At 37.9% G+C, this 23,495-nt stretch overlaps 1 protein-coding gene across 1 annotated transcript in view; it reads left to right on the top strand.

Annotated features, from left to right (window-relative positions):
• CSMD1 (CUB and Sushi multiple domains 1) overlaps positions 1 to 23,495 on the top strand; it is a 611,399-nt gene that overhangs the window by 477,465 nt on the left and 110,439 nt on the right. Inside the window, exons 39-44 of the mRNA XM_028481319.1 lie at positions 881 to 1,026; positions 1,818 to 1,898; positions 3,065 to 3,178; positions 8,956 to 9,144; positions 11,789 to 11,935; positions 16,782 to 16,970. Coding sequence (XP_028337120.1) covers positions 881 to 1,026; positions 1,818 to 1,898; positions 3,065 to 3,178; positions 8,956 to 9,144; positions 11,789 to 11,935; positions 16,782 to 16,970 — 866 coding nt within the window. The remainder of the gene's footprint in view (positions 1 to 880; positions 1,027 to 1,817; positions 1,899 to 3,064; positions 3,179 to 8,955; positions 9,145 to 11,788; positions 11,936 to 16,781; positions 16,971 to 23,495) is intronic.

Below are 23,495 nucleotides of genomic sequence, written 5' to 3'. Positions count from 1 at the left end.
GACCATACAGAACCTCATAAATCATGTTAAGGATTTCAGGCTTCATCCTAGAGCTACAAGGATTCACCTTAGGGTTATAAGAAGGAGAATTACAAGACCAGATCCTGGCTTCAGAATATGCAGTCTCATTGTGTGGGAAGCACATCAGCTGGCCGAGAAGGGAGAAGAGTCCAAGAAGCCTTTGAGGCTGTAGAAATAACTCTGACAGGGAGGGGCATCCCGGTCAAGGGAATGAGCAGAAATGGACAACTTGAAAGGTTACATTGACCACATGAAGCTGCCATTTGAGAAGCAAAGCGAAACAGACAACACCAAAAGGAAGATCCACACAATAATATCAGCAGGTTTACTCGGATTAACTGATTTAGGAGGTAGGAGGAAAATCTTCATCAGGTAACAACAGCGGAGTGAGCCCCTGTTGTCCGAATGTGCGCGAGACAGAGAGACTGGAGTCCCATCAACTGTGAATATTAAACATCTTGATATTTCTAAACACGGTATCTAGAAGACGGTAATATTTTATTCAGTTTTTTAAAATATTTCGATTCAGTAGCAAGAGCTCCATAAATCTCACTCGAGATTAAAGAGACACTCTGAATTTAGACTTTAAAATGTGGACATTTGAGAAGAAGCTGATAAATGGTATTGCCGTCACTAGAATAAATGTGACCTGGTCTCAGAAATGCCTCAGAAAAGGTCAGCTGTGGGAGGAACAAGTGAGCCCGAGTTTCTGGTTTGAAGATCAGACTTTTCAGATGGATCCTGGGGTCAGACCATCGTCTTTCACCGAGATGGAGCCCGACTGTCAGAAGAAAATGCTTGTCAGTTTAAGCTGTAACTAGGAGCTTTCTATTCAGATGACTCCCCTTCTCTTTCCTAGGGATGGTCCCGATCAGAATTCACCTCAGCTGGGCGTTTTCAGTGGAAACACAGCCCTGGAAACAGCGTACAGTTCCACCAATCAAGTCCTGCTGAAGTTTCACAGCGACTTTTCAAATGGAGGTTTCTTTGTCCTCAATTTTCATGGTCAGTGGACTTTCACTCTGTTGATGAAGGCAAAGAATTCCAGTTGATTTTTCTCATAGTGTTGACATAAACCTTGTTTCCATCTAAAGTTCCTTGATTCTGCCAACCAAGAACCAATAGGATTTTCTCGCATTTCATGCCAGAGGTTCCCATGACCCTTTTTTCTTCCTGATGTATTTATTATTTCACATCTCTTTTGTAGTAAGCTTGGATTTACTCCAAGATAAGTGTATTGTATGTGAAACTCTGATATGGAGACCACTGAAATACATTTAGTACCTTTCATAGATTTCCTCATCTCTGACCCCAGATGAACCTCGATAGCAAATGTCATGTGATTACAGAGGGAACAAAGCCAATCTTTACTGATTTTGAGAATGAATGCTAAATAATTTAGGGAAAAAGGTACCAGTCCCTTATCTCTCATGAGGACTGCCACATGGACTTCCTCAGGACAAGAGACCGAGGAAGATCATGTCAGAACCAGACATGGATGTGGAACCAGGCCATGGGTGAACCATTTCTCTTGCAGAATTCCAAATATATGTAAAGTTTATTTAAACATTATAATTTTTTAAATTTTATACTTTTTCCTTTCAATTTTAGATATTCCTTGATCTTAAGTAATTCTGTAAGCATTTGAAGCTCAAGACTTTCGTAAAACTGTGGTTTACAGATACAGACATTTTCCTGTACCTAAGCATTATAACAACACAAGAGGAATGCTTTTTGTAAGATTCTGTTTATTCAGCAAATGTAATTGCTCTTATTGTTTTTTATGAACCATGTAGCATTCCAGCTCAAGAAATGTCAGCCTCCCCCAGCAGTTCCACAGGCAGAAATGCTTACTGAGGATGAGGATTTTGAAATAGGTAATGTTTTCTTCATTACAACATCATTAGCTCAACCCGCCTTTTTAACACCCACCCAACTGCAGTAGTCAGTCAAGTAAATGAGTATTTGTCAGAAAGATTCCTAAAGCTTTGCTAGAGAGATATACACAGAGGCCCTGCATTGAGTAAATATCTTTTTCTTTCTTCATCTCCACGATTTTCAGTGTTTTTTTTCCGTTTGAATTTTGCTTTTGTCATTTTGAGCACATTTTCCCCCTACATCACTCAGTAGTTTGAATTTTTCTCCTGAAAAGCAGTTTTCAGAGACAGACTTAAACAGATGTTGGTGTTTAGTTAGGGAACCATGTTCATGAACTAGAAGAAAATCATTTGTGGCTAAAATAATGATTAGTCTAACATTGACCTTTCATTGAAACTGGAATACAATTGGTGAATACATTTAATGATAATATTTAGAGATTCTGTTTTTTCATTTTATATTAATGATCTGTTTCATTAAATAATCATCGGGTCACATTAGGAAACCAGCCGTGGTGTATGTTTGCCGTATAGTTATTGCGATGCAGGATTTCTCTGTCTCAATTACAAATACTCTGTCCTGTTGTCACACTCTGTTTCAGACCAGTGGTCAAACCATGTGACCTAATTTCTGCTCTGCTCCTAAGGGCTTAGCTAATGAGAACATTGTGCTAATTAGGCCAAGTTCATTGTATAGCCCTCTCTGGATGCACTGAAGCCATTCTGTTGTACAACCTTAAATCCCAAGCATCTCTTTCTCTTTTCTTTCTCTCTTTCTTCCCTCCTTCCTGCCTCCCTCCCTCCCTCTTTCTCTCTCTTTCTTTCTCGATTCCTTCCCTTCCTTCCTTCCTTCCTTCCTTCCTTCCTTCTTTCCTTTTCTTTTTTTAGTAGTCATGGGCAAAGGGAAATGAACATAGACACATCAGTCAAAGAAGAAAAATCGGCTACATAATTTCTGTAGAAATATTGGTTACATTTAAGATAGCAGTTTTATAAATTAGGAACTGAAAATGGCACCATTTCATTAAACAGACTACACATGAATACCGATCTTGATTCAGAAACAGTTTGCGCCCTCACTTAAGCCGCATGCGTGTTTAATACATTCCCACGCTGCGTGTCCTGGAGACAGAATCTTCAAGTATATGCTGTGCTGGCTCCTTCAGGAGACTCCGTGAAGTACCAGTGCCACCCTGGGTACACGCTGTCCGGGACGGACACGCTGACCTGTATGCTCGGCTCCCAACTGCAGTTTGAAGGCTCTCTCCCGACGTGTGAAGGTATGAAGTTTATACTACAAATATGCTTGTTCAACACGGAACACGGTGTAACTTGTATTGGTCTGAACTTCCTTGCATGTGTCTGAATTTCTTTGTATGCATCTGGATTTGTCTCTATCTGTGTTATGATTCCATTGCAATTAAAATCACCGGCTAACAGAAATATCTTACCCTCGCTTTTAGCTAGCTCCACAAAATAAATCAGACCTACATCAAATAAGAAGTCTTGCCGTTTCCCTAGTTTGTCAGGCAAATTTTCATACATATGGCAAAGTTGAAATAATTTAAAAATAATACCCATTGCCTAAGTTCCACCATTAATGTTTACTACATATCCTTTGTCACATTTCTCTTATCTGTCTATCCATCCATTAATCTATCTATATTTTTGATACATTCAAGGCGAATTGCAGGCATCACTACACTTCCCTCTGAATTCTTTAGCATGCATAAAATTATGTAGTGTTTACTGTTTTTTTTCTGTAAAATGTATAGACATTGAAATGCACATATGTTGCATACAATAAATGCACACATTTCATATTTTTACAGCTTTAAATTGCAGAGACCATATGCAATAACAGATAATATACAATAGCAGAACAAAATATGAGGTTGAATCTGTTGATTCAATTGATTTGAATATCATTAGATCATTTAAAATACATTACTTAAAGGCACCACTTTTAAGCACTATTGGAAGAAAAAAAGATTTGGAAGAGACGTAAATAAGCTAAAATGTCTCAATATAAGTCAGAAGTATGACTGGTTGCCTGTCCAAGAGCTTTCCAAGATAGATTTTATTTTGTAACTTCAAAATCACAGTCACGTTTATTTCCTTTAAAGAGTGGAACTCTCCCCTTTCAGGGAATTTGAATACTATCATTCATTAGGGAGAGTGAAACATTTAAAAGCGCCAACACTTAGGAAGAGAAGAGCCAGAGTCTAGATTTGGTTACCAAGTGACCTTGGTTACTAACCTTCTGAGCATCATGTGTAATGAGGATCGTTTATCTGCATCATTTATGGGGTTGGTGTAAAGACGGAGTGAATATTCAATTAATTCTAAGCGATTTATAATGTTTTTAGGTAGATTTATCTGCCACATAAAAGGCAAGTTTCTTTGCATTGCAATAGTATTGAATAGTATTGATTTTGCAAGTGCTCAGGCCCATGAATTGATTCTTCCAGAATATCTGGTAACGTTGTGCATTTTCATTACTAATGAGGCAGAATTTCAGTCACTGTTATAGAGGGAAATGATTTTCAACACCTGAAGAAAATCTGGAACGAATTATTATTAAATAACCAAAGTAACTTAGGTTGTTTCTGAGAAAAATGTACTTTGGAATTGCACCCGCGTGCGAGCCAGTGGGCATGGGAAACTCGGCAGGAGGGGGCACCCTGCCCTTTGCCTCTTGCTTTAAACACTTGCAGGACCCTTCTGGTTGCGGTGCCCCTGAAACCCTGCCTCTAGCTGCCTCTGTTAGAAGTAGGGGGTCGCATGGGGCACTGAGTCAGGACACTGATGTCATTTTTTTCCTGGAAAAACCAGTGTGTCAGGACCACGTTACCTCAGTGACAGTGATCCCCAGAGGATTCTTTTCTCAAGGTGGTGGAGAGGGTGGGTATAAAAGTTTCATCTTTTGCCATTTTATATAAAAATTAACTGAGGTAAATCTTCACATGTTGAAGGCAGATTTTAATTCCACCAAACACAGCCTTAAATTTCTCAGAACAGGTGACTTTCAGCAAGGGTGGTCTTAGCTGATTAATGAAGAAAGGTATAAATGTTTATTTACCGTGCTACTTTAAAAATAGGGAACATGCCTCCGTTCTGTTGTCTCTCCCCCAAGATTCACCTGGTTTTCACTTAAATGAAATTGATTCATGACCATCCAGGAACAGAGTAAATCAACACAACAGGGGCATCATTCTCTAAATTACTTCCGCGCTCACACGTTTGCAGGGAGCGTCCAGCTAACAAGACAGGCTCCCTGTACACAGCCCAGAGGTCTCCAGGCCCTACTGAACTCATAGGAATTACTACGTAGGATGACCTAGTTCTCTTCTGTTTCAGTTCAGGAGTAAATTTGTTTAGAATGAACTGAGTTATCTTAGCTGTCATTCCCTAAATGCCTCATTATTTAAGAAAGGAAATAGGGACTCGGATGTCGTCTATCAAATACTTAAACACTTAAGCACTTAATTATCATTTTTCTTCCAGTACTTTTCTATTATTTGATTGGGCTCAAGTGGGGGCCAATTCCCCAATAAATTCTTGATGAAAACTTGTACTAGTTATGAGTCCTGCTTCTTCAAATGTCATGACCACACTTTTAGAAGTTCTGCTTTGAAAATTATCACCACTTTAGGGTGGTTGATTGTTCCTTGGGAACAATGGGAATAAATTGTTCTGAAAGTTCACACTTTTTACAGATAAATATTACCTTGTTGGATACTTACCTTCATTTAGAGAAAAAAAAAAAAAATGAATGGGGGTCTGGAATGTTTTTCAACACCACCAAGCAATTCTCGCATTTTCTTTAGACACCAGCTGAGTGCCCCACAGTTTAACTCAATTCAAAGACACTCCCAACCCTCTGGAAATTCCAAGGGTTTGGGGAGCTCCGTGCCAGAACCTGGGACAGAGGCCAAGTGTGTTTTAGCACAGAGGCTGTCACGAAAGTGACTCTTCTCAAGTTAAAAAGAAGAGAGAAGCATTTCAAAAAGTGAAGAGAAGCAGTAAGAAAGGTTTGGAAGTGTGAAAGGACATAGGGCATCCAGGAGAGAGGAGGTGACCCCCAGCGGCTTGCTGTTAGGGTGTGTTTGAGGGAATGGCATTAAGTGGGCTGCAAACCTAAAGGACGCCAGATTGTAAAAGGTCTTCAGTGTCAGGTGGCTTCATCCCATAAACAATGGAAATCCATCAATGGTTATTATTTTTAAAAATTGGAAACATGCATTACCAATGAACACTAAAGACCATCAGTGACCTTCAAAGAGTGGCCATTCCTTGGGAAGCGTAAGCGTGACAGTAACACGTCTCCAGGCCTCTGGGTGACAGAGTTCCCCGTATCACAATTCTTTCATACCTAGACGTTCTCTTAAGAGTTAATCTTATTTATAAATCCTAATATTTGAGTCCATTACTTTTGCTGAAGCCCTGCAAGGTGCTTTGGGTTTTAAGGCTCACACTGGATTTTTCTCCAAAAGTAAAGCCAAAGGAGTCACTGCGCAGAGGGAGGGGACGCAAAGCTCAAGCCGGTGTCTCAGCAGCACGTTCCTTCAGAGGCGTCTTTGCCAGGACCCTGACGCAGATGCTCCCCGGGGGTGGGAAGTCTCTGATAGCCCCCGTGGGAAACAGGGTGTTTTTAGCACGGAGGGCTCAGCTGAGGGGAGCCTGCGGTCTCTGAAACCTTCCCGCTGTCCATGGGGGTTGCTCCTAGCAACAATTTCCAGAGGAAGGGAAGGGATGGGCTCGTGGGAGGGGGCGTGAGAAACACGGGAGTGGAGGCACTTCCGCTCACCTGGAGACAGACTCGGTGCATCTTCAAAACAGTATGTGTGTCTGAAAGAAATACTGTGAAGGGTCGTAAAAAGAAATGAAGCAAATAATCTCACTGATGTTTTCATTTTATCTTCTCTAAAAAACAGAAACAGGGAATCAGAATAGCTGTGTTTAAGAATCTGCGTCTGATCTCTAATCACACCCTGGGTTGTGCTCTCAGCTCTCCAGGTGCATTTCAGCAGGTGGACGGTTTCCTGTTTCCAGGTGGTCTGCTGTCCCAGTGCTGTCTAATAGCTATAGTTGTGGTGATGAACTCGCAGGACAGAGATACAGGTTAACTACTTCTCCCGTGTATTAGCACACGGTGACATGTGCTCTGTAGCAGCTTCCCGTCAGGAACAGGCAGGCATGTGGTCAGACGTTGTAACTCTGTCTGCCCACATAGCGCTTTAGATTTAGGAAAAACATTTGCATGTTTTTCATCTGATTGTAACCTGAGGAGGAGCTTTATTGCTGTCTAGTTACAGCCAACCTCTGGCTCTTATTGTAAATTCAAAACAAGTCCCAGGAGATCCTAAAACCCCAGGCCCTGCACACATGCAGACAGAAAAAACTCTAACTTATTTTATTTTATTAACATCAACACGTTAATTTCTGAAAGGCCATAATGTATATTACAGAGTGATCTTACCATCAACACAGAAGAAGAAACTTTTTAAACTAAGTTGTTTGGTCTATGTGTTTTGGTTTAAATTATTTTTTATATTACTTGCCATTAATTAACACTGTAAGTATACTTTAAAATCTACCTAAAATACACATTTATTAAAAGGGTTCTATGAAATGTTTCATCTTTGGTGATTTTATCCCTAAACATTTTCTAAATTTTAAGATATGTCTCAAATGGAATACTAAGTTAAATGAAAAAAAGGGGGGAGATACTTTTTTTAACCATTACTTGAATCAAAACATATAAGCTTTCTCATCTGTTTGGGTTTTGAAATGTATTCATAAATAATATACATTTCGTTAATTAAAAGGAGATAACTCAACAAATAAGACACACTTCCATTGATAGAAGCTCTTTTCCATTGAGGAAAAGCAGATCATTTAACTTTTTAAACATTTTGTAAATAGTTTTGGTACGTCTTTGTTTATTGTTGAACCATCACCAATAAGAGAAATAATTTTTCTCTTAATAATTCTATTCACAAACTGTTTCTGGAGGATACTTAAATTAGCAATGAGAGAAATGACTGATTAAGAGACTTTGGTGATTTTCTTTTGCATTCATACCTACACAGATTAGTTTTATTGTGATTAACTTGGAGTAGTTGAATAATGAAAAAAAGTGAGAGGGAAAATTGTGTCAAGGTGCCCATATTATCTTAATGATTCATTCACGATAAATTAACCCATTAGAAATCACTCCCACTTTACACAGTAGAAACCCACGTGTCCCACATGACTCATCTCTTATCACAGTCCCAAGCAATCACATCAAATGTTTAAAATTTACTGTTCTAAATATAATTAAAAGTATAATCGAAGGCAGAAATAAATGTAATTTTATTATCATCGTTTATAATTGCACAATGCTTTTGTAATATTACATTGAAAAGGTGAGGTCTTACACTTTAGTTGAAAACTGGGGGTCCTGCGGCTGAGTCCACAAGGCACCCGCCCTACGTTAAGTGAGGTGTGTAGGCAATTCAGTCATAGACAGAGGAGGAGGAGTGAAAGGCACATATGGTATGAACTGTCCCTATGCCAGCGGTCCCTCCTTCCCTCACCAAGGGCAGATCAGCAGGAGCTAGACCATGGCTTCTCCACCTTCTCCAGGTAAAGAAAACTTTCAGGTTCAGTGCTTCTTCTCAGGTTGGCAGCTACCTCAGCTTGGCTGCCCTAGGATCGGGTCGGCAGACTTAATCTCTTTGACTCTTGGTCTCCTTAGAGTTAAATAGGATTTATCTATCCATCTGTGGCTATCTGTCAATCATCTACCAATCTCTTCTATCTCATCTGTATATCAACATATATATATTATACATAATTATGTTTTAAATTAATAGGGTGATGTTAAAATGTTGCTTTCCTGTTCTGTTTGTGTCCTGTATTAAACTTGGTCACATCTCAGTAGGATTGCTTTGTTATTGTTGTTGTTGTTTTTTCTTTCATGAGCTTGTATATCCAGGGTTAGAAACTATCCTATCGAAGTTGGATTCATTTTGTTAAGGAAAACTTTTACTGGTGCGTTGTTCCTTAGCACAATGCCCAGCCAATGAAGTCCGGACAGAATCTTCTGGGGTCATCCTTAGTCCAGGGTATCCAGGCAACTATTTTAACTCCCAGACGTGCTCGTGGAGCATCAGAGTGGAACCAAACTACAACATCACCATCTTCGTGGACATTTTCCAAAGTGAAAAGCAGTTTGATGCACTGGAAGTATTTGATGGTAAGTCTCTTTAAACTTTGTTCACATACCAGTGACCTATGCATAATGTAATAAGGATGCCGCTATAATGTTTCTGTAATGCAAGAACTTGAATATTTTCTTGAAGTAAATTACATCTCCCCCAAACAGAAAATGAATTATTCTTGGGCTCGTGTGGTCTCAGAGATCAAGCGGTAGGTAAAACATTTCCATGCTGTTCCTAATTTTGCAACTTTTAAACCATTAGGATGCTGGTGACACACCCTGAAAATGTACTGAATTAACTTTAATCATTATTTTCTTTAATGTGGGGCTTTGAAGTAGATGATTTCAAAAGATCTTCCTTTCCCTTCTTCTAAGATTATATTGATTTAGAAGATATTTTAGGAAATTTAAGAGGGCTAAAAGTACTTTAATCAGTCTAAATGATTATTTTACTAGAAATATATAAAAGTAATGGCTCAGAGATTTCTGGGTGATAAATGCTGTAGGAGTCTTTAATGTACAGTTTTTTTAGATTAGTAAAATAGTTTACTGAACAAATGCTAATACTGTTTTCAACATGAGTCATGCATTTTTGTACAATTCTAATGAACTTTTAATATAACAATGCTATGCTTAAACGTAGTATGTGGTTGAATTGTCAACTTGAAATGGAACTGATGTTAATAATTTTTCTTTGTACAGAAGCATTATCATAGCCCAGAATATCACACCGTGATACAATTACAGCTGTACATAATAACAGGGTTTTTACATGTTCTGATGGATTTGTCATTGAGATGAATAACAATCACTTCAGTGAAAAAAATGACTGTAATTGATTCTCTGTGTGTTTATGTGCCTCTTAGTGGCTTGATGAATCATAATAGTCGAGTTGCTTCTATGGATAGATACTTGATGAATCAATTTATGTATTTCCAAAGATGAGCTGCTAAATTGGAAATTAAACTCATACTTATATACATAGGAACAGAGGACTGAAGGGTAATATTTTCATTTTCCGAGGGTTTTTAAGGGTGCGTTAAGACGGACACAAACCACTGAAGACTCTCCTCTTAGTCTTTAGGGTGGGAAGAAGCAATGCGTTAGCCACGTACAAAGACAGGCTTCTTTTGTCAATGAGGAATCTGGGAAACTATCTTAAGGCCAATTAGGTGTCATAAAAAAGTACAGACAAGCAGTTAACCTCAGGGGCTGTGTGTGTGTGTTTGTGTGTGTATATGCTTACATATTCCTATACGTGCAGTATATAGTTATATGTATTTACATAATCACTCTAAATGTATGCCTGTTCCTTTGTTTCACCTTGGTTGAATTGAAATTTAGCTGGCAGTGCTCCTGCGTCTTCTTATTTCAGGAGCAAAATCATTATCAATAATTTATGCCTGAAGCATTTACAATGTGATCGTCCCAAAATATAGACAGATCAAGCCCATTATAAACCATAAGCAAAACAGTTAATAGAGATAATATCAAAGCATTTGCTGTCAAAATTACCAGAGATCTATGACTAGGTGTGTTTCACTGTCAAAGAGTTCTCTATAAAATGAAAGGTCAGAATTTTATATGAATAATTTTTTAAGCGTTGGCATTTTTGTTGAAGTAAATGTCATGTTCACTGCATCTGTTTTGTTTTGTTTTTTGAAAGACAGTAGCTCTTTTATAGCTCTTGAGTTGACCCAAAAAGAAAAAAATTGAATATATTGATTTTAAGCTTTAATAACCCAAGAGTTTATTGCTCTCTACGGCTCCAGTAGTGCTTATTCCTCAATCTAAAAATAAAATAGGACTTTAATCATTAGAGAACTCAGTTGAGAAAGGTGTCAGAAGAAAGATGGTGGTCTTCACTTGTGAGGAACTTGCTAGTTTCCATCTTGGTAACAGAGACTACACGTACACACTCACACACACATACACACTCACATACAATTTGTATATTGCACACTTTTGAATGTTTACACAATTGCTATCATATTATATTTATCTGCAAACAGATTTCACTTGTCAATATGCTATTTTAAAAATCACCTGCACTGATACATGTTTATCTAGTTCATTAATTTTAAATGCTGTGTAGAATTTCTTTGAAAAGATTTTTTTAATACCTTTTTAAAACCCCAAACCACAACTTAGGATTTAAATTTTGCCATAAAAATGCTGGAATAAACATTTTGCTGTATAAATAACACTTGTGCACATATGTTGGAGTTTATAAAAAATATAATTAAAACCTTCAATTGTATTGGATATTACCAAATTGCTCTCCAAAGTGATTATACTAACTTATACTTTCACTAGTATTGCATGAAAATTTCCATTCCCTATATCCATTCAATGTTATAAATACTAATAATAGTAAAAACTACTTTCATTTTTTTAAACTACTACTGTTTTATACGTAACTTTTTATTCGATTTAAGTATTATGTATTAGTAGCATATATGTCTGTAGTTATTTTGGTTGGCTATTGTTTCTTTTATTATTATTTTTTAACAGGGAATGTATCTCCTGCTTTATTTATTTGGGATTCTTTGTCTCCTTTGGAGCTAAATAGTTGTATATCGTATAGCTAGACTCCAGTTTAATCAAAAGCTAAAAGTAGTCTGCATTTTGTAGGTGCTAATTCATATCATAACTTTTTTGTTTTTTCTGTTTTATTTAGGCTCTTCTGGTCAAAGTCCTCTGTTAGTGGTCTTGAGTGGAAACCATACTGAACAGTCAAATTTTACAAGCAGGAGTAATCAGTTATATCTCCGCTGGTCCACTGATCATGCAACCAGTAAAAAAGGATTCAAGATTCGTTATTCAGGTTAGTGAGTGAGGTTAAGATTTAATATAAAAGTATTTTTAATACAAAGGATCTGCATTAAATTTAAAAATTACAATAGATAAAGATTTATAGTATAAACCTAATTTCTGAAGATGAATAGTTAACTTCAGTAGAAATAATATGATGGGAAATTACTCTGAGTGATATCTCTAAACTACATTAGGGAAAATAAACTATCTGTTGATTACTATTAAAATTTTTTGTTGCTAAAATCATAAACTATTGAATTGCATGCCACAGAAAGCAAAGACATTTCCCCCCAAAGTAAAGTAATATAATATAAATTAATTTTAAAATATGTTTAAAGGCTAAGGAGACAACCAGGAGGAGATAATCATATTGCATTTAATTTTTTAAAATTAAAATTAAAACTTATTTATTTGTTTATTTGGCTGCGTTGGGTCTTAGTTGTGGCACTCAGGGATCTTCCTTGTGGCTCGCGGGCTTCTCTAGTTGTGGCTCACGGGCCTAGTTGTCCCGCGGCATGTGTGATCTTGGATCTTACTTCCCGGACCAGGGATCAAACCCATGTCTCCTGCACTGGAAGGTGAATTCTTAACCATTGGACCACCAGGGAGGTCCCTGCGTTTAATTGTATAAGTAATAATAGCATCTTACTATTAATAGTATGTCTTTTTATTGGTTATATATTCGTATGTCTCTTTATCTTTATGCAGACATGATATATAGATATATACACACACATATAAACATATACAAAATAAATATGTTTACGTATATATTTCCTTATCAGCATTTAAATTATTTTGTTCCTTCCCCATATATTTCAATCACTTTCTGTCAGTAGTTTTTTATATTAATTAAATCAGTTAATACATTTATGAGAGATTAGATCCTGGGTATGTTTGTCAGTGTGACCAGCCCGACACCTAATGTTTATACCGCCCTACAAAAGCAGTAGACAGACAATTTAAATTCCTCAGATATTTTAAATACTAAGCAAAATATCTAACCTTTTCTCAGTGTCTCACTCAACAATATCCATGCTACCAATTGAGATATATTTCCCAAGGGAGATGCCCACTCTGTGCATTCCATTGACCAGTGTACCTCCCAGAGGTTGCTTATTCCAGTGTCTGTAGTACATCCTCAGTGATGGGAACATCCTGAGGGAGGAACAGCAAAAGGTCTTAGTAGTTTTAAGAATATTTTAGCTCTCTCTGATTGGTAGACGTCATGAAATGGTAAAAAGCATCAGGGTTTTGAAATAGCTCTTGATGTAAGGACAGGAGGCATGAAATTCACTCATGCTTCCTCTATAATGTTTAATAAAATATGCTCAGACTTTTGTTTTCCCTCCTTTGCTCAAAGTAGCCATTCAAAAAGCTTATCAACACAGAGCTCACAGTCGAAATCGCTTCCTTCGAATGGGTATTGAGAGCATTAGGGCAGTGATTGGATTGTGTTCATCAGATTCCTTGCTCCGAAAAATAAATACTCAGACCGGTAGAATTGTTTGAATTTATTTCCAATGAGCAAAAGTGGACAGTGCAGGGGAAATAATGGCAAACATATTTTATCTTGTTTTATCTGTGGCAGATTACTTAGTAGCCTGGCAATGTGATTATACCTTGAATTCTGTCTTTCAAGAGATATTTTCATTCATTATAGAACAAGAAGATTCTCTTTGTTAAACAGTGTTGGGAAAGTAGGAAAAAGGAGAATTTTAGAGAAGGCTATAAACTGTTGTTCTGTGAATGGACCTATCTATTTATCTCTCTATAGATATAGGTACAGATAGACCTTTGAACAGATTTTCACTTAAAATTTGATGAGTCAATGACCTCTGCTAGCAGTTCATCACCAGTAATTTCAGCGCAGTGATTCAGTGAAGATCCCTGAACTGTAATATTGTGGGCAAGGGAGCTGCGGCCCATAATATAAGCATGTGTTGCATCACAAACCTTTGTTTGCCTTCCATGTGTGAAGCATTGGTCATCAGGCGTAAGAGCAATATAATTGATCTACATGATTAACAAACAAAACAACAACAACAAAAAGCAAGTGCTTGTCCATTCAGGTTCAAGTCAATTCAATAAACTGCTGAGTGTTGAGCAAAAAATGGCCCTTAAATGAAGTAAATGAGAGTAAGTGAAATAAGCTTCAGTAATGGGAGAGTCAGAACTACAGACTGGCTGACATACACCCAGAAACCCCAGGATAGACAACTCTGCCCGCTGTCTTCCATCATGATTCCTACTTGACTGTCTCCCTCCTTCACCTACTTTTCCAAAGCAGCACGAGCAGAGTGTAAGGATTGGGCCCTGGTCCTCTTAATTCTTAATATAGCCAGGAGTCGAACAGGTGGGACCCCGTGTTCTAGTCTTCCCCTTTGCTTTTCTGTGCCATGTCTCCCCACTCCGGGCCCCTCTGTATCTTGTTCTAGATGAGTTAGGAAGGAAGGGATATCTTGACAGCCTGATGATAGAAGAAACACAGTCAATAGGAAAGAAAATAATTATTGGACCCTATAGAGTTAGACAGTCATCCTGCAGATTATCTCTTTTAACAGACCGAACTGTGACAAAACTCACAGGTGACACCCTAAGAACCATGTGGTCTCACTGCCCCTTCAGGAGCATTTCAGACTTTATCTTATCTCTGAACTTGGAGCAGGGTCTACAGTCGGCTTGGCCTTCCTACTTTTCATCATCATCATCATCATCATTATTATTATTATTATTTTAATTTACTGGCACAATAGTTCTGGGTAGTTGGTAGCTGGGGTGTCTGATTATACTCATACCTTCCCTAAACTAAATATTTTGGTTCATTCAAAACTTACAACATTTAGTCTCCAGCAATTGAACATGGAAAATGGTATGCCAATGGGACAAGAGTTTCATACAAGAGTTAGTGGATTTTAACTTAATAAAAATGAGTCCATTAAAAAAATGAAACGGTACCTCATCCAGCTGAGACTGTTCTCTGAGGATGCTTCTCACAGGAACATGGTTGACAACCGAGGCCAGACACACAGACATCGCTTCTGGGCAGTGCAGTGATGTGAAGCCTTCAGAAGGTTTCTTCTGAATTTATTTCTAAGGGAAGGTTCAACATTAAGCATTCAGACCTGTGTGTGTGCTTTGTATATGAGACGCCCACAGGGAAGCGGTACATTTAAAACCTCTTCTTGCAAAAGGAACCCTGGATCTCCAGGACTTCACAGCTTTCTTTATTTTATTGTTTTACTCATCTGAAGGGAGTTCATATGATTTTATGCTGCGGTGAAACTGGTCTTGTAAGAATAAAATGAGTTTCTTTCTCTAAATGTGTAAATAAGATGCAGAGCTTTTTAGCCATTGAAATGTTACGTTCTGCTTAGGTAAGACTGTGATTTTCACAAATGACTGTTTCTAATTTTAAAAAGTCTCCCTACAAATGTGATGATTAAAGCTATTGTAAGATTTTCATTGACCTGAAGTAGTGCATTTTCTTCAAAGATTGTATTCAAATCTCATATGTTAAAAAGAGGCTTAATGTCTACGTCATCGTAGAATTCTCAAGACCATTTAACAACAACAGGGAAAAAAATTAATGGCCTTGATTGCAAAATTTTATATTCTTCTATTTTCTCCATTTTAATGATACTTTTTTCTTTTTTTTTTTTGTCAGAAAGTTAGAATTCCATCATCACGTTGATTAACAGTTGCAAATAATCTAAACTTCAAACTTAAGAAACTTGACCTTTGGCTCTAGATTTTTCTGGATTTTTAATTAATTTATTTTTTAGACTTTTTTTTTTAGAAGTTTCAGATCACAGTCAAATTGAGAGGAAGTTACAGAGATTTTCGCTTTGCTCCTTGGCTTCCCACATGCACAGCCATCTCCATTTTCAGCATCCTCACCAGATGGCGCATTTGTTAATGAACCTACACTGACACATGGTCATCGCCCAAAGTCCATAGTTCACGTTGGGCTTCGCTCTTGATGTTGGATGTTCTATGGGTTTGGACAAATGTAAAATGACATGTATCCACCATCGTGGATTCATGCAGAGTAGTTTCATTGCTGAAAAATCCTCTGTGCTCTACCATCCTTCCCCCACCAGCCTCTGGAAACCACTGATGTTTTCAGTGTCTCCAGAGTTTTATCTTTCCCAGAATGCCGTAAAATTGGAATCAACAGTCTGTAGCCTTTTCAGGTTGGCTTCTTTCACTCAGTCACATACATTGAAGGTTCTTCCATTTCTCTTCATGAGTTGATAGATCATTTCTTTCTTGCGCTGAATAAAAAGAAACATTGGATGGACCACAGTTTGTTTATTTATTCACCTCCTGACAGGCATGTTGGTTGCTTGAGTTTTGGCAACTCTGAATAATGCTGCTATGAACATCTGTGTGCAAGTGTCTGTGTGGACATAAGTTTTCAACTCCTTTGGGTAAACACAAAGGAGTGTGATTGCTGGGTAGGAGGGAGGGAGACGCAAGAGGGAAGAGATATGGGAACATATGTATAACTGATTCACTTTGTTGTACAGCAGAAACTAACACACCATTGTAAAGCAACTATACTCCAATAAAGATGTTAAAAAAAAAAAGCGTGTTTAGTTTTGCCAGAAGCTGCCAAACTGTCCTCCAAAGTGGCTGCGCCATCCCGCGTCCCCAGCAGCATGAGTCAGAACTTCTTTTGCTCCACATCCTCACCAGCACTTTTGTGTCTGAGGGTGCTTTTGGTGCAAGTTTCCGTGTTGATGCTGATCTCCCACTATTTTAACGATACAGATATTTCATTTATATCTCTTAGCAAGGGAAATGCAACATTTATTTACTGGTTTTGTGTATGTGTGTTTGTGTGCCCATAGCACCTTACTGCAGCTTGACCCACACCCTGAAGAATGGTGGTGTTTTAAATAGGACTGCAGGAGAAGTTGGAAGTAAAGTGCATTATTTTTGCAAGCCTGGATATCGGATGATTGGCCATAGCAATGCAACCTGTAGACGAAATCCAGTTGGCATGTATCAGTGGGATTCCCTCGCTCCACTCTGCCAAGGTAAGAAGTGTGTGTTTTCATCCCCAAACTTGAACTCAATTCATCTTTCTTATTTTAATCACACTCTGAAACGTACAAGAGCTGTGATTATGGTTAAAAGGTAAGGAAAAAAATGAATGTGAGTTCATAAAAGTACAAATTAAACTTTCTGCTGACCGTGCAAACACTTCTGACGTTTGCACTCAGCTTGATTTAGCTTTATAGCCTGAATTCGTAGAATGGTTGAACACTCACTAGATGCTGGGTAGAATTATTCTAATACTTATATTTCATTTTGAAACTTAAAAATGTGTTATCCAACTCAGATTCAAAATAATTTGTCTTGACAGTTGTATTAATTAGAAGAAAATCAATTACTAAAGCTCATTTTCCCTTTCCTTAGATTAAAAACTCATACTTTGAGCCACACACTGCATATTTCATTTTCATTAGGTCACTTAAATATAGGACTTGTTAAAGTTGATTTCAATATTTCATGCTTTTTTTTTTCATTTTATCTTTCATATGCATAAAAAATCAAATTGTCAAATAAGGCATTTTAATTTTAATTGAAGGCTTTGAAGTCATGAAATTTTCAGTTTTCTCTTATCGAGATTTATATGCATAATGAAATATATTGGTCTTTGAAAGCTAATTGCAATTTATGAATGAAACATATTGGTTTCCTTGTTTCTCTTTTTTCATTAGATATTAGATTTTCTGGTATTGCTCTATGAGACAATAATAGATATTTATCACAATTATTTTATGTGTCTTTAACCACAAGAAGTTAATCAGACACCCAGCCTGCATCATTTATGTTGTACCTCCAGACATTCTTCTTTAATGTAAGATAAACATGAAGATCTAATAGGCTTGTTTCATTAGGATTGACGTTTTTTTTAAGAAGAGTACTTTTTCTTTCAGAAGAAGAAATCCTTCTCATTTTCTTTAAATGTTCTGTTACTCTCTGCCTATGACATAGAATCCATTGCTCTGAGAGCAGCCCCGTGGGCTGCATGTCCTTGGCATTGTGGACTGAACAAGGAAAATGGCTGAGCCCAGGATTGGCAAGAGTTCCCAAATCTTGGCCTCTAGAGGTTGAGTCCCTCCCTAGACAGGGCCCTAAATGGAATGTGCTCTCAGGGTGGAAGCCCAAGAAGATCCTGGAAAGAGACTGTCATGTGACAAGACAGACACATGAGAAATGACAGTCCAGGCAGATGTTAGTTTATCTCCCTGACACGTGAGGAGTTCTGAACATTGTTGACTCGATGGAGGGGTGGCTGCTCTTCCGCTGCATGGTTGAAAAGGAACCAGAGAATGCCTGGGATGTGTCTTGTGGATAAGTTTCCACTTCCCTCTCCTTTCCCCATTTTCTCGCTCAGCAGAACTATTTGATGCTGAATTAAATGACTCAGAAATAGAAATAGAGCACTAAAAACCAGATCCTTCTGGAATCTTTGCAGTTTCAGCTGAAGGATTTGATTGGACGTGGTCGGTGTATCTCTTCTCTGTGTTGCACGTAACCCCAAAGCAATGCCATCAGGGACGTGGAATGTTAGAATCACACACCACGTTCCAGGTGGGAAATTGGTATATAAATGCCCGATGTGATTGTGTTCTCAAATTAGAAAATATTTCAGAGGCATCATCTTCCCACTATAAATCCAGTCTTCTGCACTTTCTGTTAACCATTCTGATAACTGGGGAGTCAATATGATCTTGGTTTTTTGTTGTTGTTGTTGTTTCATAAACTATGACCTGTAAAACCTGGAGGGCCCTTCAAAATAATCTAGTTTAATTTGCTTATTTTTATGTTTTTTAAACTGAGGCACGTAAAAGTTAAGTGACTTATTAATAATCATAAAAATGTTGGTCTAGAATCCAGACCTTCTGCCTGCCTCTTCAGCGTTTGAATCAAAATGTGTCTGGCCAAAAGAAATTCTACTTAAAACAAAATCTTGCAGACACCAGTTCTAAGAAATCTATATTTTAGGTGTTTAAATTCATTTACTGTGGAAGAGTTTCTTTAGTCCTCTCTTAGTTCTTTCCAATTTGTGTAAAACAGCATTTTGATTACAATAATGTATAAAATATTTTCATCATGTGAGGCTGTAATGTTTAAACATAAAAAAACATGGTGAAAAATAGGCTTTTTAAAACCATTTAAATTATTTGGTACAGCTACACAAGCATTTTCGTCATTTTAAAAATAAATCTTTTAAAATAAGTAGTAAAAATGTTTACTCCAATAGGTGAAGGCCATTGAGAAAACATCGTAAAATTTTAAACAGAACAGGCTTATATAACATATATATTGGCAATTTATACCCTAACAGTGTTTTACTTACAATTAAAGAGCCTTAGAGCTGATTGAACTGAATTTAATACAGTTCATAATATAAATGTGTAATTGTTATGGTATTTAATAAAGGGAAACTTGATTTGTTTAGCATTAATCATTTGCTTTCCTTTTGTTACTTATAGAACACAGAAGTTTTCCTTAATGTAAATACTCACCTAACTTACAGAAAAACATTGGCCGCCTGCAATATAGTCAGAATGAGCCTTTGTGGATTTTTAATTCCCTCCTTGTACCAACCGTCTACATTGTATTTAGATTAATTTCTTTTTTCAGTTTTTAGATAATTGAAGATAATTCTTTCAAAGTAGTTTTTGGGTCCAAAGAGAGTTAATAGATATAGATGGATGATCACCATCTATGTGGTCCTGAATTGCTGGCAGTTCATAATGGCAGGGTATGAAATTAAAGAGTGGGTGAACTCTTTCTTTAAAATTCCTGGAATTCTATAAGGGGAAAAGACTTTGCAAAAGCATCATCGAAGTGCATACCATCACACTACTCCCTCTCAAGACAGCTCAAACTCTTTTATGATTTTATTTTCTTGCCGAAGATATGATATTCACTTTAGATATAAAATTGGAAAATGAGAATTTCCCTGTAGCACATTTATAAGGATAAAGGTACAAGCTTTACCTCTGAAACCTATAGACCTCAAGCACACTGTTCCAAAAATTAAAGTAGATGTAGCGTCCATGTTTATAGAGAGGGTATACTCTGTACAAGTTTTTGACATTTTGTTTATATATACACATGTTCATACAGAGGCAAAGTGACATTAATCATGTGTCTGTGTTTGTAGATTACAGTTGTAGTTGTAGGTTTAAAACTTAATGCAAGCATTAAAGATGATACAGCTGTTTTCATGATTTTTATTTCAATTCAAACTTACCTCTGAATTAGGCACTGCAGGTACCAAGACACACTCCCAACTCTTAAAGCTCTGATGATCTGTTAGGAGAGATGGACTCATGAATCAGTAACTACAATTCAGTATGACATTAAGCAAGAGAAGATATACACTGAATAGAGATGGAGCAGAAAGGTATTTTTTCCGGATGTTTTTCCCATCATGGGACAGCTGAGTTAGGGTTTGAAGGGGTAGCACCGATGGGAATGCGGTTCGAGCAGCAAGGAGGGGCCGTTGTGGAAGACCTCAGCTGAGTTTGCGTAGCTTTTACTCTCTCTCCTGTGGGTGACTTCAGTCTAGTAAAGGGCAAAAAAGACACGGTCACATCTGCATTTTGGAAATATCTTTTAGTAGCGTGGCAGATGATTGGACAGAATCCTGTCTAAATTACAGGGGTGCTTAGAAACTAGAAATACGCATTGGAGCCATGATGAAGACCTTGATAAATACAGTGAAAATAGGTTTGAAAGGAAACAGGCATTGAAAATATTTAGAAAACAGAATCAACAGCCCCTTGTGATGGAATGTAAAGGGTCAGGAAGAGAGAAAAATATGGAATGACAAATCGTTTTCTGGTTTTGATTGCTGGGAGTATTGTGGCACCACTCGGTGAAATTAGGACAAGTGAGAAAAAAGCAGGCTAATGAAATCCGTGTTGATGTGCCGACTTCCATTTTCTGTGCTCAGAGAAGATACAGTTTCTAAAAGTATCAGTAAGGAGGCAGTAGTTTAAGTTAGTTCAGGATACTGAGTGCATCCTTATTTGTTTTGCATGGGAGGAGGTTTGACTTTGTAGGTTCCATAAGGAGCAAATCAAATGAAAAAAAATTGTAATTAAAAAATTATCTGCTGCAATAAATTTCAACCTAAATAGCTTCAACCAGAAAACAAGTAGCATCTGACACCCTTTGAGAGAAGATCACATTGGGTCAACAGCAACTATAAATCCTGCAACCCATCTAATTACTGATGCAATAGTAATGGTGCAATAGTTTGAGACTCTTAGCAAAATCAAAGGTCACCATTGTTATTTTAATTATTTTATTTGAAGATAGGGGACTTGAAAACTGGAAACAAATCAATAAATGGACAAATACCCCTCTGTAGCACTGGGAGCCTGCTATTTAATATTTATTTAATATATTTATACATTTTATATATTTAATATTGCAATATATTATTTAATATTTCAGTTATCCTTCTGGAGTTGGTATAGTATTTCTCAGTGATTTGAACAGCATTCCTTTTATGCTGACAGAGGAACAAAAACAACTTACACATTTTCTTACTGCACTAGGATGTTAGTTTTTTGGGTTTTTTTAATTGTGCAAAATAATACTTTGAAATGTTTACTAAAAACAGTGCAGTGCAGCACTTGCCTTTTAGTAAATGAGTGAGGTGGCAAGCTGAGGGCTGGGGTCAGGCCCTTTGGGGACCCCAGTACTGGTCATGTGACCACGAATGTGCTCTCCTAGGCCCCAGCAGAACATGTGTCAGGGCAGTGTTTGAATGAAAACAAAGAAGTGTAAATTAATGACAGGTATTTGATTACCTGTCAAATGATTTTGACAGAATGATTTTTTTTTTTCTTTTTCTTATTTATTTTTGGCTGCATTGGGTCTTCATTGCGGTGCGCGGGCTTCTCATTGTGGTGGCTTCTCTTGTCACGGAGCGCGGGCTTCAGTAGTTGTGGCTCGCGGGCTCTAGAGTGCAGGCTCAGTAGTTGTGGTGCAGGGACTTAGTTGCTGTGCGGCATGTGGGATCTTCCCGGACCAGGGATCGAACCCGTGTCCCCTGCATTGGATGGCCAATTCTTAACCACTGCGCCACCAGGGAAGTTCTGATTTTTTTTTTTTTTTCCCCATTGAAGTTCTGATTTTTTTTTTTCCATTGAAGATGGCTTATCTTGTGCCCTAATCAGCTTTGTTTTCTCATTTTCATTGACTTTCTGCTGGTGACATCTTAGAAGCACAGAATTTGAGAGAAAAATAGTCATGTGATGGGCAGGGAGTGCTAATCTCCCTAAACCTGGTTCCTGCCATGTAAAACAGGATCTTTGATGCCAAGCTCTGAGAATTGTTGAGAGGGTTCAAGCGCTCAGACAGTCCCGGGCAGGACTCAGCAGCAAATAGGACCCTTCACTGCCCATCACCTGTGAGAAAGAATATGCAGCAGGCCAGATGTGTTGTATCATTTCAGAGAACTTCAGCTTGCTTTTCTCCCTTTCCTTGACCTTTTAAATTACTTCTCTCAGAAAACCTGTACTGGTTTTTATCCTCCTAGATAAAGCCAGGCATATCTTTTGCCCTTCAGGCTTCATTTCCTGCCTTCAACCAAGAAACTCTGCCCAGCAGCTGTTTCCCTTATCAACACACTAATCTTATTCATCTTGGAGGGAAGCCAAAATTAGAACTGAAATTTTCTGTATTATCTCAAAGATCCAGTTAAAGTGGTACCTTACAGGGCTTGGCTTTCAAGCTTCCTGTGTCACAGAGCAGTTCTCACGTAGCTCTTTATCTCAGAGCCGTGATTTTCAGAGCACTTGGTGAGTCGGAGCTCTGGCTTGGACTTGATGTTGTGTGTTGTTTCTGCTTCGCTTGTGTTTTGCAGGCAATGAAGCATAGGGAAGACGATCATTCTCACAAATGACATGGTTAAGCCTCTGTTCGTAAAGTCTGAACTTTAAGATGGAAAGATATAGATACCTGCCCTCTGCTGATGTGTGCTAATATTTGCCAGTGTAAAGGGTATGGCTAGGGCAGGAGATGGGTGGCTGGGCGGGGGGTTCCTGTAGGTCTGCCGTGAGCCGGGACTGAGCTGGGGGTGCTGGGGGTGCGTCCTCTCATCTCTTTAATCCCGTGGACACTGGTGCTCAGAGGCGACATTACCCAAGAAACACACGACTAAACACCAGGTGTGGGATTTGAACCCATGTCCTTCAGACTCCAAAGTCTACATTATTTCTACCATACCATGAGTGTTCCCTCTGTGAACACTATTTCTATCCCCTGAAAGGGCATCTTTCAGAAGAAAATTGTTCTTTTTGTAACTTAAAATAATAGTAACATTATCAAAAGTTCAGAGGATATGTTTGGTGTTCTGGCATAAAACTTGGGTTATTTTGTAAATCTCAAAAACTTTTACCTATGGGCATAAAATGCATAAGAAGTCATGACTTTTGTCTTGATTTTTTTTGTTTGTTTGTTTTTTTTGCGGTACGCGGGCCCCTCACTGTTGTGGCCTCTCCCGTCGCGGAGCACAGGCTCCGGAC

The sequence above is a fragment of the Physeter macrocephalus genome, chromosome 20, assembly GCF_002837175.3.
Source record: "Physeter macrocephalus isolate SW-GA chromosome 20, ASM283717v5, whole genome shotgun sequence".
Classification (NCBI taxonomy): Eukaryota; Metazoa; Chordata; class Mammalia; order Artiodactyla; family Physeteridae; genus Physeter; species Physeter macrocephalus.
Note: the sequence above shows the minus strand (reverse complement) of the source record. Positions and strands in the feature narration are given on the sequence as shown.